The 17,660-nt window shown below is 41.7% G+C and overlaps 1 protein-coding gene across 5 annotated transcripts in view; it reads left to right on the forward strand.

Annotated features, from left to right (window-relative positions):
• The first annotated feature begins 5,515 nt into the window (after positions 1-5,515).
• tns2a (tensin 2a) overlaps positions 5,516-17,660 on the forward strand; it is a 53,597-nt gene continuing 41,452 nt past the window's right edge. For 4 of the 5 annotated variants that reach the window (XM_070967570.1, XM_070967572.1, XM_070967571.1 and 1 more), the window contains exon 1: positions 5,516-6,297. In XM_070967570.1, the coding sequence (XP_070823671.1) occupies positions 6,169-6,297 (129 nt within the window). In that variant the 5' untranslated portion in view covers positions 5,516-6,168. Of the gene's footprint in view, positions 6,298-12,685; positions 13,033-17,660 lie in introns of those variants that run through there. The other variant, XM_070967574.1, reaches the window with a different exon arrangement.

Consider the following 17,660-nt stretch of genomic DNA (forward strand, 5'->3'; position numbering starts at 1 on the left):
CACTGATCTGGTCATATTATCTTTGTATTAATCTATATTAAAGATAAAGATAAAGATTTTTATTTAAAATAGGAGTGGTGTGAAATAGATACAAAACTAAGGAATCATCTGGAGAAATAAAAAAAGGGGGGGGATTAAATGGTCACCATGACCACTGTGTGACTCTAAAAATCAAGATTTATTCCTCAGAACAAGTTGGGCTTTTTACAGTACTTACAAACTACCTTTTTTTCATATGTTATGAAACCAATGTGTTGGTGCAGACAAGAGCGAGAGAGTATTTTTCACACATCACAGTTACATTTTAGGTAAGATGAGACAGGTAAGATGAGTTATTCTGAACATTCAGTCCTGAAACTAAGCTCTGCCATTAGAGCTGCTCCATCAGGAAGCTGACAGCATTGCTGCTGTGTAAAAAACTGCATGTAATACTGTATTTTGACCACGCGGTGGTGCTGTTTCCACACAGAATAGTTGAGCAGTAACGGATATATATGGAATAGTTTTATGCATTAACATTTTTTTCAAATTTGTCTTAATACACTACTTAAATGTCCAAATGTATGGTATACTGAAATAGTTTCCTCCTGTTCATACCGACGATTAAGTGATCCCTTCCTATTGTGCTTCTAGTGTTCTGTGAAAAAAAAAATATCCTCCAAAAGTTTGTGTCTGCAACTAATATGATGTTTTGGTATTCAGAATTACAAAAACTGGATCTTCCAAAGTTAGTCTTTTCCCTACAGCCATGTGTTTCCTTGCTGAGCTGCAGTGGAGGGACAGTGACACAAAGAGGAAATGCTGAACTAGATCGATTTTAACTTAAGAAAATATGGTCATGCTAAACTTTTCTGAGGCGTCAATGGCCAATACGAAAAGGAGGAATAATTACAGCAAGAAAATGTTTCACTGACCATATGGGCACCTGATTATTGTTTTAAGACTGACTTGAAAAAATTGTGAACTTTAATCCAAGTGAAATTAGTAAGACTTAACACCTCATTTAAACACCAGTCATGAGTCCATTTAAGTTATGACTACCTCATTCATTCAGTTTCATTCTGTTTCAAATAGGTACCTTGTCTTGTTCCGCATCTCCTTTGCCTCCCTGTGGCTTATTACTCCCCCATGATGCTGCAGGGTGGAAAACACCCACTAGTACTGCCCTGGTACTGCACTCGCAAGCCAACTTTGACAGGTGACACAGGGTGCGATTTATGCTTTGACTTTGTTTTCAAGCAATGTTTTACAAGAGGAAATAGTCCTAGCATGAGGATGAACTGGTTGGTATGACAAATGGCCGTCTGGTTAACCGCCCCACCTCCATGCAGTGCACAGCCTCCTCCCTGAGCAGAAGCTTTGGCTGAAGAGCCTGTAGATGATCATTTTACCCAACAATATGTGGCCTAGCTTTCCCTAATTATTCATAATGCTCATGAGAATAAGTTTCTCGTACCACTAGCGAGCCATGAGAATTTAAGAATTCTTCTTAATCAACTCATGATGCTGTTTTACAGTTTAACCAGGTTCACCAAAATGGATCCCCTGGAGGAAAGGGTAGACCGCATTTCTGTCATCGTGTGCTAGCCCAGTGAATGCTAGCCTTCAAAATCCATAAAACCACATTTGAGTGTGTAGTATGGTGGCCTTTTTAGTTCATACAGGCATGTGGTTCCAGCTCCATGGCACCAAGACTTTCAGCGCTTGAATTTGTCAGCGTGACAGTGGAGTGTGAAAACCTGGCCAAATCATCTGACACCATTTCCCTTTTTATTATTTGGTTTGAGTGATTGAAAGCAGGATTTGTGAAAGCTCTAATTCTTTCACTGAACAACTGCCTCCACTTAGATCCACTGTAAGCACATGCCATAGACATTTTCCCAGCCTCTCCTCCCTGGTTCCCATGTTGTGGTCAATCTCCGGAGACTCAGCTTCAGCAGGTTCTCGTCTACATCACTGAGGAATGGAGATTTTTGAGGAGCCCAATTTATTTCACAGAACCCTCTTGAAAGAAACTGGTTGGTTTCTTTTTCTTTAAGTTAACATTTGATGTTTTGCTGACAACCAAACTGTCCCGTTAAACCATACCAGTATTTCTGTGTTTTACTTCATTAACTACAGATGATGTAAGCTTCATAGCAGCCAATATATGAGAATGCTGCTTAAACAGACAATGGCTGCCACGTTTTCTCTGTGAAAATCAAGTTACAGAGAACTGCTCTATACATCACAATGAACACAGGGTCTGCTGTTAGCGTTCAACCTGAGTGTCATTCGTTTCTCTCGGGGTAACCAGTTTACATGAGCCACTGATGACAGCAGTGTTTGCTCAAACTGACAATGAGTGTCAGAGATTGGGGCATTTTAAAAAAGATCTCAGCTGAGGTGAGTCCTACAGAAGTTTTTAACCTTCTGACAGGTACAGGACTTTGGCGTCATGATGCAGAAACCCACCACAGTACTGTAACCTGGTGTAGAGTTATGGTGTATTTCTTGAACTGTTAAAGAAGCCAGGTTTTACTTGGCTTCCTATAATCTCTGAGCCAGGTGATTTATGCAGCAGAGACAAGAGAATGCAGTGCTGGCTACCATTTTCTAGCTGCAGGATTATCCCTATGGTTTGACACACTTGTAGCCTATCTTAACTTTTATTTCAGTTTCCTCCCATATTTTCCATGATGACTAAGCTTTCAGAGCTAGACACTCTGTTTCCGGCTTTTGTATTCACTTTGTGCTCTCTGTCTAATCTGACGTCAATCTGAAAGATGAAGATAAATAGTCCTGCCCTTTGCCACAAATGAACAGAAAGTTTGCTGTCCTAATAGATGGAATTAGATGTCTTTTGGCCTCCGTTTTACAGCAATGATTTTTATTCCCAGTGTTTGCCTTTTGTAGCATTTCATTTCACAGCTGGTATGGTTTAGTTTTTCCTTCAAGTATTATGGAGCCTGTTTTTGTTCTTTCCTGTTCGTGAGACTGTGTTGCCATCTAGGCACTGTGCCACAGAGGGCAACACGAGGTGTGACATTTCTATGCTGTCTCACTTGATTCCTGTCTACCTTTTCATTGTTTCCAGTCATGTCCTGTGCTGAGTCTTTTATTTTTAGTCTGAAAACCATTTAAATCTGATGCCGATTTGATTAATTAGGATTTAGCTTCCACCCAAACAGCTTGGTGAGGATTGAATATGAGTCAAAGGATAATGCTGGCAGTATAGTTTATTGTCAACAAATCCCATGAAAAGACTAAAACCAACAATGGGATAGTCCATACTTTATGACTTGATCCTGTCTGTGGCACTCGAAACAGGCTCAGTGATTTCCTAAAACAGCTGGGCAAACAGTGCTTTTGTTTGGGACTATTTTCAGCTGTGGATTAATACACATTCGTCGCATTAGCTAGCATTTCCAGCAGCAGGATAGTGTATGTGTGATTGACTCAAAATAAACTGCAGTGCCAATATTCATCATAATGAAGGAACGTGCCACCCAGTGCAACAGTGTGGCTCATTGTGTGCTCAATATTTATATATGTATTTTAGTGGCGCTGTATTGCAGTAAGATATATCAGGTTTGGGATACACAAACAATACTTGTTAATAAAATCAGTTTTGCTGAAATTGGTCTCTTTGTGGGATTTTGTGACAGTATGAAAAAGGACAAATATCACCAGCCTCTTGTTTTCAATGTTAAGTCTTCTTAAAGGTGATTTTTGGCCACTTGGGCACAAACAAACAAACCTAGAAAAATACAAATCTCATGTGTTACTAGTATATCAAGCGTTTGTATGTGGCATTCCTTTCAATCATGTGGGTGCCATGTCATGCTTGATGAGATGTGAGCCTAACCAGCACACACACACCCTTGGCATGGATGTCCTCAGTCTGTGGCCTAACAGCTATGTTATTGCTGTGCACATTTAAGACAGAAACTGAACTCATGGCGTAGTTCAAGACTGACCCACAAAAACAGATGGTTGGACACAGCAAAGAGGCCAAAGAGAGGGTGAGAAAGAGTTGTTAAGCAATTTTACTGCACACGCTGGAAGTCAAAAACTTGAGATGTGAAAAGGGATGTTTGGTAAAAAGACTGTTGTGGAGAAGGCTTGGGTAGCATCATCCCTGACATCATCACCACTGAGTCTATTTCTGTGCTCCTTTGTTTCTTCAACATGTGTATCTTCAGATTACAATCACTTCTCTTTCTCTCCGTTTCTCCATATTTGGACTTGGTTTATCTTGTCTTTCTCAACTCTTCTCTAAGATGTTATCCTTTCTCTCCCCCCTTTCCTTCCCATCAAAACTCCATCCACCAGAAATCGTCCATTAATCTTCACTGATCCAGACTGAAACTGATTTATGCCAAGACTCCTAACAAGTGCCAAGTATTCTGCTGCGGAAGGTAGCCACATCTTTGCCAAAAAAAGTCTGCTTTTAGTTTCTTTTCAGTACCATATTTTCTAATCGGATTAAACGAGGATCTTTCTTTTGGCTTTGAAATTAGGAGTGGATAATGGCTCAGTCTGCAAATCACCTTCCATCTTTGTCCATATTTTGCATGTAAAAGCAGGATTGAGTTGATTAGAAGGAGTTCATTTCATGGTATGTAAAACCAGGAGGGGGGCTTGTTGTAAACGCTGTCTGCAGCCTGAGCTCATGTCTGAGACATACACAGAGGGGAGGGATTGAAGCAAAGCAAAAGGAGGGGTTGGGGTCAAATGGAAGGGGACCTAAGAGAAACAAGAGTGGGGGAGAGTTGCAGGAGGGATGGATGGATGTAGGGTATAGGAAGGGTGGAAAGGAAGGACACCTGGAAGGCCTGTCTGGGGCAAAATGCCTACAGCAACAAGTCTGCCTCACCACTAGTTTCTGTCTGAGAAGAGGAAAGAAAGACGAGGGAGACCAAAAGAAAGAAAGAAAACAAATGAGAAGAAAGGGGGAATGTAGAGAGTAAACACAAAGGGGGGGGGCTTTTGGAGGCGCATCAAGAATTTGCCTTTTAAGGGGTACAGTCTCACTCTTCCAAGCCTTGTGAGCTCTTGCATAGCAGCCAAAACACTCTGGGGAGAAGAAATAAACAACAGCAAAAAGACCGTGAGGAAAAGAAACATGAGCAATGCTAATATTTTTCACACTTTAGCAATATTTAAAATGCACAGGGCCTCTTTGTGCTTGAATTTTCCTTCACTATCTCGGCAGAAATCAGCAAAACAGTAACAGCAATGCATGAGACATTTCTTCATACGGCTTCTCACATCCTTTGTTGTTAGGTATGTATTCTGTGGTGAAAGAGACATTGTTTCTCAATCACAACAAATAGGCTATTGCACTGAAAACAAGAGAAGGCTCAGTCCAGTCTGAATCACTGGTTTGCCGCAGCATCCCAACAGCTGCCGTCACTGTTTGGTTTTCTTGGTTGTTTTCTAGACAATACCAACCATGTGTTGCCCGAGCTAAGGAGAGACTGCCTGTATCTGGGAGCAGGAAACTGCAGAGGAGAACAGATGGGTGGGGGTGAGAACAGAGAGGTAATTGTATATGTAAGAGTGAGGCAACCCTAGTCGAGGGGTAGAAGCAGGAGGAAAGGGAGAAAGAAGGAGGAGAGAGAGAGTGTTGTTGGGATGGTAGGACTGGGTGGGAAAAAGAAAAGCAACAAAAGGAGAGAAAGTGCTGAAGAACAGGAAGAAGAAATAAAGGAGAGCTTCAGAGGATGGGAAGATGAATCCTTGCATGACATTCGAGTGAAGGGTCACATGTGTGAGTCCTGTGCAGTGTGATCGACTGACGCAAAGAAAAACAAAGTGAAGCAGGGAACCTAAGTTTGGGAGTTTGTTACCGTATATGTGAAACAAAGACGAGCAGTGAGGGGGGGTGGAGGCAGAAAAATGGGGTGTCTACATGTAACTACGGCTAAGCTGGAGAGAGAGGTGTTTTTAAAGTGTGTCTAGAAAGAAGGGGGGGCGGTGAGAGCATGCAGAGTGTATCCTTCCCTCTGTCCCCGTAGCAGGGCTGAACAAGAGCCAGGAAAAGGGGAAGGGCCTCCCTCTCCTCCTCTCCAGCTGACAAAAACAGCTGCCCAGGAGCCCGGGCTGGAGCCTGTTTAGAGGACAGCGAGGGAGAGAGGAGAGAGGAGGAGGAACAAGTCCCCGAGTCCAGGACCATCCACCTATATGGGTTGCGTCCTGAGTTCGGACTGGTGTGGGGAGGAAGAGGTCCAACCTGTGCCGGTGGTCAGAAACTCGTCTCTGAAGAGAAGGAGCCTGGAGAGGAGTGAGAGTGGCAGGATGAGGCTGACAAAGGTCAGTGTGCATGCAGTGTCCACATGAGTGTGTGAGAATATTATGGAGACATGTTCACTGTAACTGGGTATTCAAATGTTGATATGCATGGCTGTTGATGAGGGGCACCAGTGTTTGTAGTCAGTCAGTATTGTTTCATATCTGTCACAGCTGAGTGAGTTATCCACAACAATGCATAATGAAGATAATGTCAGATCATTAGAACATCTTTTATATTACAGGCATAATTTATTCTTTTACACATCAGAGTCTGTTTACACGTCTTGAGGAGCATATACTGCTAATGTGAAAAAGGTGTGAAAAACCTTTTGTGGCTGCTGTGGGAGCTGTGTGGAGGCTGATAAATTGCCTCACGTGATGTCACTTGAGTCAGCATTGGTTAGGGCTGAAGACTGGTCGTGCAGCTCAAGGCTACATTAGCCGCTACTAGCATAACAGACCCAAATCTCTAACTGAACTGATGGTGGTTGAGTTGCATTGTGGGTAATGTAGGTGCCAGGCTTTGACAAGGATTAAAAGTTCCAATGCATCAATTTTGGACTTTCTATCATGATATTCTAAGAGTGCAATGCTGAATTATTGGAGCATTCTTTTAATCCAATTTCACAAGTTCGGGTATTGGAATCGATCCAACAGTGTACAACAATCATTTTTGTAACCATGCATATTGAAAGAACAACAGGTTTCATTTTAACTTGCTAGTTTATGATCTCCAAGAATACATGTTGTGTGTTCACACATCCCCACTTTAAACAGATGAGTAGGGACATAATATGGCTGAGTATCTATAATGTATGTAAGTGTATTGTATTTAGAGTATAAGGACACCTTGCATTCTCATGAGACCAACATTAATCAGGAGTCAGTGATGACTTCAGTGGACACTGGTCTCACAAAAATTTTGATGCTTGATGGGAAATTTTATTCCCTGCAGCCCTGTTCTAGGGGGAGGTCAAAGGTCAGTATCGGCTAAAGAGCAATTGATCAATATTAGATCCATGTGTGAAAGAAAAGTGCCAACAAATAACGACAACTCTCAGTCTTCTTTAAGGTGACAGTTCGTTTGCCACTCTGACAGACATGTGCAGGAGATGTTTGAAGAAGAGATCTTTTATATTGGATTTTTATGAGGAGTGTGTGTTTGTGTGTGTGTGTGTGTGTGTGTGTGTGTGTGGGTGTGGGTGTGTGTTTTGTTTGGCCTTGATTTAAAAGATGATGTGGATGACGATGGCATCTCCAAGCTGAGGTCACATCTGGACGGATACAATGGCTCTGTTGTGATGTCCTCAGCACTGCTGGGGAATTATCATAATGTGACAATGTAACAGAGGCAGGCTGGGTGGCTGAAGACATCTTTAAGTGCTACTAGCCATCAAGAGAACATTGAGAACCTTGACCTCTGCCCACTAGTTTACATCACATCGAATTACATACAGACTTGAGTATTTATGGCATTTTTTATCCAGATGTCTGATTTATCCGTTTTTCTAAATGTGTACACATGTCGACTCCCATCTGCGCTTGTTTTTGGTTTCCGTGTGTGTGTGTGTGTGTGTGTGTGTGTGTGTGTGTGTGTGTGTGTGTGTGTGCGTGTGTATGCTTGGTTGCACCACAGTCCCAGTGGCTCCATATCACATGCTGAGCAGCGTGGGAATGTGGAGCCCTCTGGACGACGTCATCCTGCAATGACCGACCCCACTACAGGGGTGTGGGAACCAGTTCAATCCCACTTATTAGCCTGGAGGAGGAGATGTTATTGCATGTGCTTTTTTTTTTAAGTTGTTTTTTTCATTTTCACAAATCAAATTTTTCTTACATAATCATGGTTGTTTTCCGTGGACCTGCACACAGTCATAGGTGTGAGAGGAGGGAACTATTAGTGAGATCCTGACCACAGTGTGACTTGGCTTTAATTTCTTTATATCCTGTCAAACATTCCCAGTCAGACTTACGCCAAGTACATAATGGGAACACTTAGCAACAGAAAATGATGTTGCTGCTCATTTGACTTTTTCATTAACTAATGAGGATATTCATATATTTTTTTTCCATGCAGTACATAAACTGTGTCTTGACTCACTGTGCTGAACAGCTGTGCATATTTGCAGTTTTCTGGGTGGGGCTGAAACACGTCTTTCAGAAAGTTCAGAATTCTGCTGCGCTTTTGTGTTAAAAAAAAAAAAAAAAAAAAAGGTTTTTGTGAGTATTAGTGTTATTTTACAAATCCTTAATTTTTATTTGTTCAGTTGTTGGTAAGTATTGGATTATCCAATGCCTTTCATATTCTCACTCATATTTTATCCAAACGTACCTGCTCAAAATGCACCTTACTGCCTCATGGTCCAATGGTTCTTGGACTGCTGCTGATGGAGAGTAGCTGAGCATCAACAAACAACCTTCTAAAAATGGATTCTTGAAACAAACAGTTTCTGATGGAGAGAGACAATAAAATATACCGTTCTCTTTAAAAGATATATAGAGAAAATGGGAATGATGCAGAATTCACGTGGGACGAATCAATGTGGGCGAGTCTCAGACAAAAGTAATGGAACTGCCACCTCGAGGTTTTCTCCTTGTCATAAAATTATTTTTCTGATCCGTTCTATTGTGTGTTATGATCACAAACAGACCACATTGGCACTGGAAGTTAAATGTCTTAAAATTTTGGCAGGCATCGTAATAAACATGTGTTTAATTACGTGCACAGCCAAGGGTCAAGTCTGAGAGTCATTAATGGAGTCACTTGGCAGTTGGAGTTTAATATGAAACTCATTCTGTCACAGCCTCTGTTGTCGTGGAATGGCAGGATCTTGTCAGCCATGCCAGCGTGGCTCTAGAGATAATGTCTTTCAGTCTGTCCACTTCTTTAGTCCAGACTCAAATATCGACTATTGGATAGATTTCCATGAAATGAAATTTCCCCTCATGCAACCATGAGGTTAATATTTTTGGTTTTTTGGCCCTTCAGGGTGATTTGCAATAACACTGGTGATCCTCTTACGTTAATCAAGCTCCATCATCAAGTCAAAAGTTTGTCCAAAATTTGTCCAGTACTTCGGTTTATGACCAAATACCTTCAAAACAAATGTTATTCCCATGGCCTCAGCTGAGCTTTGTGTTTTGTGCTAACTACAGTAGCAAATGTAAATGGGAGCATGTTAGCATGATGACATTAAAATTTTCCTCAAAGCACTGCTGTGTCTCAGTACAGCCTCACATGGCTGGTTGCATTGCTGTAGACGCTTAGTCTTTTTAACTACATATGTTGATCTTTTCTGTAGTACAGCTGTTGTTATGTCTTCTAAGATTGCAAGCTTGCTGGTAGTTGCTTATAATGCCAGTGACCTAGAAATTCAAGTAAGTTCTACTTTTTCAGTCTGTTGTTTGGATAAAAAGTTAAATTTGTAATCACAGTAGTTCTGATCTTTTGTATGTGTGTGTTTTTGTCTCTAGAAATACACAGAGACCTGGCATTGTGACAGTGGTATTATATGTATTTGTCAACTGTCCCTGTAATTTCTCATGAGCAACAAAGTTTAGATTGGCCATGACGAATACTGAGGCCTTGAGCCACAGGCATTCACTACAAAGACACGCCCAACATAGGAAGGAACACTGACCAGTTAGGGTTAAATATAGCCCCCCCTCCGAATATCCAGATTAGAATAGAATAGAATAGAATAGAATAGAATAGAATAGAATAGAATAGAATAGAATAGAATAGAATAGAAGTAATTCTCACACTCCTCGACTGGATTCCTGTGGCTTGATGTGCCCCTAACTCTGATTTGAGGAATGTCTGTTGTTGTGTGTAATGGGCACTCAGATGAAAGCTGATCGAGGGGAAAGGGAAAGACATAAACCACTTCCTCCCTCGGTAAATGGCCCTCCCAACAAATCCCAGCACCACCCTTAAAAGAAACACCTCACAGCAAAATATGCTGAAAACATTTTCTTTTCTTACACTTAAAAATGTCAAGCTTGAAGTTTTTCCAAGTTTTGGAAAAATGTCTCAGGGACTGAGCAGCGTTGGCTGACAGAAAGGATTTTATTGAACTCATCGGCACAATAAATGTGAGCATGTGCTCGTTTGTGTCATCAGCATCACTACGTCTCACACACTCTTCCCTCTGCTTTCTCACTCTTTTGCTCCTTCAACAGCTGCACCTTATCAGTCTCTGGCGTAGAGCTGTCTTATACAATCCTTCTTCAAGATATACAGCCCCCTTTTCTAGCCTCCCACTCCTCCTCCTCTTCCTCCCCTCATTTCCTCTTGGCCCGGGGTCCCACTTTGTCCACCCCTCTCTCATTTACCTTCAAGTGTGATCCAAGTCCATCCATTTCTTAAAGACTCTAAATCCTCCATTGTAGACAGACTGGACAAACACACATCCTTGCAAGATTTCAAGCACTTTGCCTGATGGTGTCAAACACGCTCACTCAGTGTTGGTCGCAGTGCAGAAAAAGCTTGAATCAGGATGAAGGAGTCTCCAAAAGCATCATTTCCTCAAATTAACACCTAAAATCATCCCTCTTTCCATCAACAACTTCACACCCCTCTTTCCTCGTCTCCATCTTTTTTCTAACATGACCCTCCCCCACTTTACTCACCGACTCAACCCCTCATTCCAATCGAAGGCACCAGCTTCCTGTCGCTCATGGTCCCTCAGTACTCTGTCAGGCTTGCATATGGCCTCCCTAACCCCTCCTATTACCTTTTTCACCTTACTATTTTGTTCTCTGTCTCTTAATCCATCTCTCCACCTCGTCAACACTTTTCTTATTCCCCCATCACGCCACCATGATCCAAAACAAGGGAGCTGAAAATTCCGTAAGCAATTAAACTACCCCCCCCCCCCCCCCCCCCCCCCAAGTCTACCAGTCCTCCTTTTTTTCTATCATGAGCCGGAAATTCTTGGGTCATGAGCAAAAGGAATGGACTGCATTACTGCACATGCTGTTTTTGGTGGGGATCACTGCATTGTCATGACTCACAGTCACGTTCTTCTCTGATTGGTAGGGATATGCTGTACAGTCTTTATACCTGTACATCAATGTAACACATATGGAAGTGACTAAAAGATTGAGGCAGCAGACAGAAGAAATGCTCTGTGCATCTGGAGTCTGGGGCTGAGGAATACTATGGGCTAACGATTTAAGACAAGCAATCAAATGGAGTGAACCTAAATCCATTCATGGGTATACACTGAGTATAACCACGACTATAAGCATGTACAGATAGTTTGGCATGGAATCAAATATTTGTATCACCACGTTTGACAGAACAAATGTTTTGCTGTTTTAATTATAATGAATCAGTTCTGGTTGCTGTCTGGTTAGTCTTTAAAAATAAAAGAAATGCAACGATGCTCTACGCATGTTTTCAGTCTAATTTCAAAAAGCTACCTAGAACGGCTGCAGGTGAGGAATGAGACTCATCTGCTGCATTTCTCTTATTTCACCACCAGGTGTTGCTACTAACACACACAGTCACAGTGAGCTGTTAATGAAGACACATGTCTGTGTGTTGGGCGTGCATTGTGAGAACAGGGGTACTGACCACAGAGCCCAAGATGAGGTTGAGTTGAACGAGAGATTCCCAGCCAAGGTCCTTTTACCCCAGGGGTTACTTCTGTACAGGCTGTGAGGAAAGATTGTGTACTAGGTCAGGTCAGGTTTATTTGAAGAGTAGACAATATCATGTTATTATATACATACATATTTGTGTTAAGTGGTAAAATAAGTATGAATTCAAATTGGTGACATGCTGATCTTTACTATAATTATTGTCACAATTACCAGAAAAACAACAAAGGAGACAAGGCCTTCAAAAAATCAGAACGATATCCACTTTTATAGACTTAATCTATTATATAAAACCAGTTTCAAATCAGTTCAAACGAACACATTTAGAACATGATAGGTGGTGGTGGTGAAGAGGTTCTACTGAGAGCACGTCAGACAGACAAAGCTGAGAACCACTGATCTAGACTAAAACACTTTGCTTCCAGACTACATCAAATTTGTATCCATGCAAGTGATGTTGACATAAACACGTCTCTTAGACATGTAATGATGGTGGAGTATGGGAGGTAGAGAGGGAGAGGCCCAGAGCCACCTCGCGCACATGGGGCCCATAATTAAAACGCCTCAATATGTGTGAGAGCTGCATAGCTGCATGTTTGTTTACAAGTTCAGATTTCAAATGACACACTAAATTCTTCCCTAATGACCACATCTTTTTCACACCCAGTTCCAGCCGCCACACCATAATTTTTGATCTTGTTATGAGAGATGTAGCTACTTCTGTAGTTATTTAATTTGATATTTACATTTTTATTTAACCTACTTAAGTGACTATGATAATAAATAGCACTGACACATTTAGGAATACTGTAAAGTTGTCATATGTGATCAAATAAATACTAGGAATTCATCACCTCAATCACACCAGATTTCACTGGCAATATTATAGTGTTTCATTCAGCCAATCCAGATCGAGAATCCTTACGCTCCCCTCCGGAAATCCACCAATCAGGGGGTGAAATTCCAGTAATAGTACTCCACACATGCTTTGAGCTGCGTGTAGCTCCACCCAGCAGCCCCAGCACGGAGGGTGGACCGGAGTAAAGAAAACAAGTTATCTCAGTTGCAGGCCATGTTATTGATGGCCTTCCTGAGAATGAGGGGCAGCTCTTAAACCAGGGGATCATGCTTAGCGGGAAAATGAACAAGGTAAGAACACAAAGTCTGGTAGCGTAGTAAGAAAGTTAGGGTCTGGCTGTGCTGGTCTGAGATTACTTAATAGTTACTATTTGCAGTCTGTATGAGGGATTTGAGGTTTTGGATGGAACTATGATGCTGTTTTCATGCGCATGTGTTGCTGTGTATTTAGCCGTCCTCTGTAAAGACGCTATAACTTCAAAAGTGTTTTAGGTTATGTTTTATTTTGCTTGTTTAGTTTTTTTGGAGCTCCCTTAAGAGAAAAAAACTATCTGTTCGCCGTTCAGTGGGAAATATAATATGACCTGAACGTACATGTTGAGCTACATTTTGTGATACCAAACACTCTGTATAAAGGCCGACCACACTGACGTACTTAATAATGTTTTTGCTAGTTTTGTCACTAGCAGTGATGAGAAACATGGAGACTTACAGGAACTCGCTCTCTGAGAAGTTGCTCGATGCGTCGCACTTCATTAAACTGACATGAAATGTTCTGAATGGGGTCATATGATGCTTTAAGCAGCCCTCCACCATCCGCACTGTTACTGCGTCACCGCCTCTCAGTTATTGCTAATGGCGCAATTGTTAAAGAAGCGTTTTTCACGAGCGCTTGTGCGCGTGCAAGGTGTTGACTTAAGATCAGGTGACGGTGTTTTTTTTTCTTCTTCTTCTTCTTTTTTAATTAAACGCAATCGTGGGCAGAAATCTTATGCACAAGTTGAAAGTGTTTTAAGTATTTTATTTTTTTTAATTTACTTTATGTTTTTACTTCTGTATGAATCAGTAAAATGCGCAGATGTGTTGGTGATGGTGTTTCTTCCTGTATGTCTCAGTGTTATTCTAACACAGCCAAAGTCAAGGTCAAGAGCCAGAGAGGCGATTTGGATCAGTTGCCACTGACTTTTCTTTATTTTCTCTCTTACTCATCAGTCATAAAGTAACGATTTTGGAGTGTGATGCACACGTAAAGTTTGTGTTTACTATCTGATGCAATATATAACCAGTGCCTCTTTAGAATATAAAATATAAAAAATATAAAATGCGCACTTTGTGTGTGTGTGTGTGTGTGTGTGTGTGTGTGTGTGTGTGTGTGTGTGTGTGTGTGTGTGTGTGTGTGAGATGTGCAATTTTCCCAAGGATGTCAAGATTACAGTTGACTAATAGGATGGTGTGTACGAAAATGTTGTTGTAGTTGTCCACACATTATATTGTATGTGTGTTTGCATGCCAACATTGATTAATGGCTGGGCATCACACTGGCCAATTAGTGTTGTCAGAGTTCCTGTCCTGCTTTACGACATGAGGAAAACTGCTATGGATTAACAACAAGATAACATTGCCCGGCGTCTCCAAACTTTCCTCAGCTGATAACAGGGTGGTCATTCGAGGTTTTTCTCCTATGTGAAACACATGTAATGTGGATAAGTGATGGTCAGCCTGCACTTTGATCAGATTGGAAAGGGGGCTTGTAATTAAAACGACATTCTGGGAAAACCTGGACAGGAAATTTAGATAAGTAATGCTCCTCCTCTTCCTCCCCAAACAACAAACACTGGCGCTTTTGAGCAAGGCACCAAAATCTTTGGGCACCCCACTGGAGATGGTCAGTAACCAACAGTACAATACTGTTATTTTACTCACTATACAGTAGGTATCCTATATTTGTAATGATTGGGTGTAACTGAGAATTTTCATGGTCCAGAAATGGTCCATGATGGCTGTGTTTACTTGGGACACCCTGTGTTCACTACCATGCCAAGAGGCTGAAACAGAGGCTCGTTCACATTCCCCTGTGCCAGATGCAGTTACACTGGGTTCAGATCTACAGTAGCAGCTATTCACTCTCACCTGGAAAATCCTGCCACATTAAAACAGAATGGATGCAAATGATTCGCATCTACTCCAGCAGTAAGCAGCAACAGGTCTCCTTGAAACTGAACTTCTGCCCGTCAGAGGTTGCAATCACATCCGATCTGGTTCTAACTAACGCCCTTAATCATCACGCTTTGATGATGTCATCCTCTTACTGAGGCCACCACACGGTACATGGTTACCATTTTTAGGCAAAACAGATGGTGCATTCTGCCAGTTAAATATCAACAACTGCAGCAGAGGGTGTTGATGGTGCTGCTGGGGCAGTAAGACCATTCTGTGTGTATGTGTGTGTGTATGTTAGCAGCAGGAGTCCTACTGAACGGAAGTGTATCATGTCGGCATGCTGACCTCACCTCGGGAACAAGCAGTCTCTGTTCCCTCCACTGCCTGTCCCGCCCTTTGGACACAAGCATGCACACTCACATACAAATGAATAGGCACAAATTTATTAACACGCATGCTGGCCTTGATCACCAACAAACGGCTCAGGAACTCAGGCACCGGCCCATGTGAGATACTCTCAATGGAGGGTGGGATGTAATTACACAGGAAGTCACAAACACTCCATTGAATGAGTGTGTGCTGTATAAAACACAGTGTGATAAGCAGCTGTTACAAAATGAACAATTTGCAGTTGTTGTCCATTTCTGATTAAGCTTTGCTGTGTAGGGCTGAGTAAACAGCACAATAGAGTGAAAATGGAAAGAAACGTTTTGTGACTCGTTGGTGCTAGCTTGTTCCTGGCTGGTTAGCATCAGAGTCCTGCACGGGTCAAGTTTAGCAAACCCGCCCACACACACAGAGGTCAGTACTGGAACTGATCCATTGCACGCAATTATGTCCAAATCAAATCTGGTAATGTTAATTCACGTCCCGTGATTGAACACACAAGCTTCACAGTCACTCACTTTAAAGTGCTTTATTTTTACTTGTACAGTTGGAACATATCCAAATCATAATTAACCATAGCCTATTTGTCAGAATCAGCCACCAGATATTTTATTACTCACTATGCTGACATTTAATTGCCCTTAAGGTGGCTGTACAGAGAAAGAATATCACCCACAGTCCTGGGTTTAAGCTGGGGTCTCAGTTCCAGTTGAGGAAATATCTCCTTCATGCAGTCACTACCTAATTAGGGCACATTTTAGCACGCTCTTTTTACCAACACAAAACCTTGAAAGGATCCTCCTTGTGTGTTTTGAATCCACTGCAGTCTGCCACCTTACCCTGCGGCTGCAATATTTCATCACCACCTGTTGATCAGTTCAGGGTCTGTTTTCTGGTGGAGGGCATTGGACAAAAGTAGCTTCCACATTTCTCCTTGAGTTCTTGAAAATAGTAAAAACAAAACACAGTATCAGTGCTGTCATAAGAGGAAGAGAGAACCAGACCTAACCAGCATTAGGTCATAGTTTTTGAAAGCACAAACACATTTAGTATACTGCAGAAAAAAATAGCTTAATTTCATACGGTTAAGCTTATGTATGACTTTTGCATAAGCAGTTTTGCCTTTAGATGGCTTATAAAGGAGGTCAAGGCTGAGATGTGATTGCTGCAATTACTCGATGGCCCTTCAATAATTTGCAAGATATAAAGTCATAAAGTCGCATCTTTAACAAGATGTCGTTCTCCGCTGTGGACACTCATCACTTCACCCTGGTCTGCAAGCACCTTCAGGCTTTTCAGTTTAGGATGCAAGAACATTGCGAGCTTATGCAACAGATTCTATTTGTATTTGTCAGAATTTTGAGATATTTTTTCCTTCAGCAACGACAGGGTGAAACTGTGAGTAGGTGACGATGACATCTGAGATGCACCAACCACACAAAGATCAGGTGACTGGTCTGGGTTTTGGATGCCCTCAAAGCCTGTACTGTAAATTACTGGACAGTCAAGTGAATAAAGTCCAGTTTTGTTGTGGGTAATGTAGGCACAAGGTTCTGAGAAGGAAGAAGAATGCATTAAAAAAGATGATATCACTGGTTCTGCTGCATCGATTTTGATGGGGTTTTTTTTTAAAACAAATCCATCATGAGTCCAACAGTGTAGCGGTGCTAAATCAGTGGACTCTTTTAATCTCTTTTAATTGAGATTTGAATGATCAGAGTAACTGATAAAGAAAACAAATACTAGTTGCAGTCCATGTCCGTGTCAATGATGAAATAAGAAATGAAGTGAAAATTTTTGCTGTCATGCACTTTGGCTTGGTGGTTATGATGCCAGAGGCAATCAAATTCAAATATTATGAAATTCGATAAGTACAAAGTAGATCAGTGTGATCAAATGATCCGACTGTCCAGAACTGACAGAAAGATTGGCCTGAAAATAATGATTTAGAGATTCAAAGACAGAGTTTCATTGTGACTGACGATCACACAGTTCTTCTAATGACAAAATCAGCATGAAGAGTTTCCCCTGAGGGTGCTTTCCATGTGTGCCCTCACTGACCATCTGCAGCTGAAGCTGAGGTCACAGTGTCCAGTGCTGTAGTCAGTAATGTACCACTCCCACACAATGGCCATAATTGTCTAAATATCAAGACTATTTTTAGAAAGAATCAAGAGGAAAGAAGCAAGAAAGTTTCCAAGGATCTGTGTGTGTGTGCACGAATGGCTCTCTGTTTCTGTGTATTTGTTTTTACGTTTGTATGCATAAATCTCTGCCCGTGTGTGCATCTCTTGTGTATGTGTCCAACCCCTCCCTCATTCAATCCAGCTACTGTTCTGTGACGGCTGGCAGACGTGCAGTGAGGAAGGGGA

The sequence above is a fragment of the Chaetodon trifascialis genome, chromosome 8 (genome assembly GCF_039877785.1).
Source record: "Chaetodon trifascialis isolate fChaTrf1 chromosome 8, fChaTrf1.hap1, whole genome shotgun sequence".
Taxonomy (NCBI): Eukaryota; Metazoa; Chordata; class Actinopteri; order Chaetodontiformes; family Chaetodontidae; genus Chaetodon; species Chaetodon trifascialis.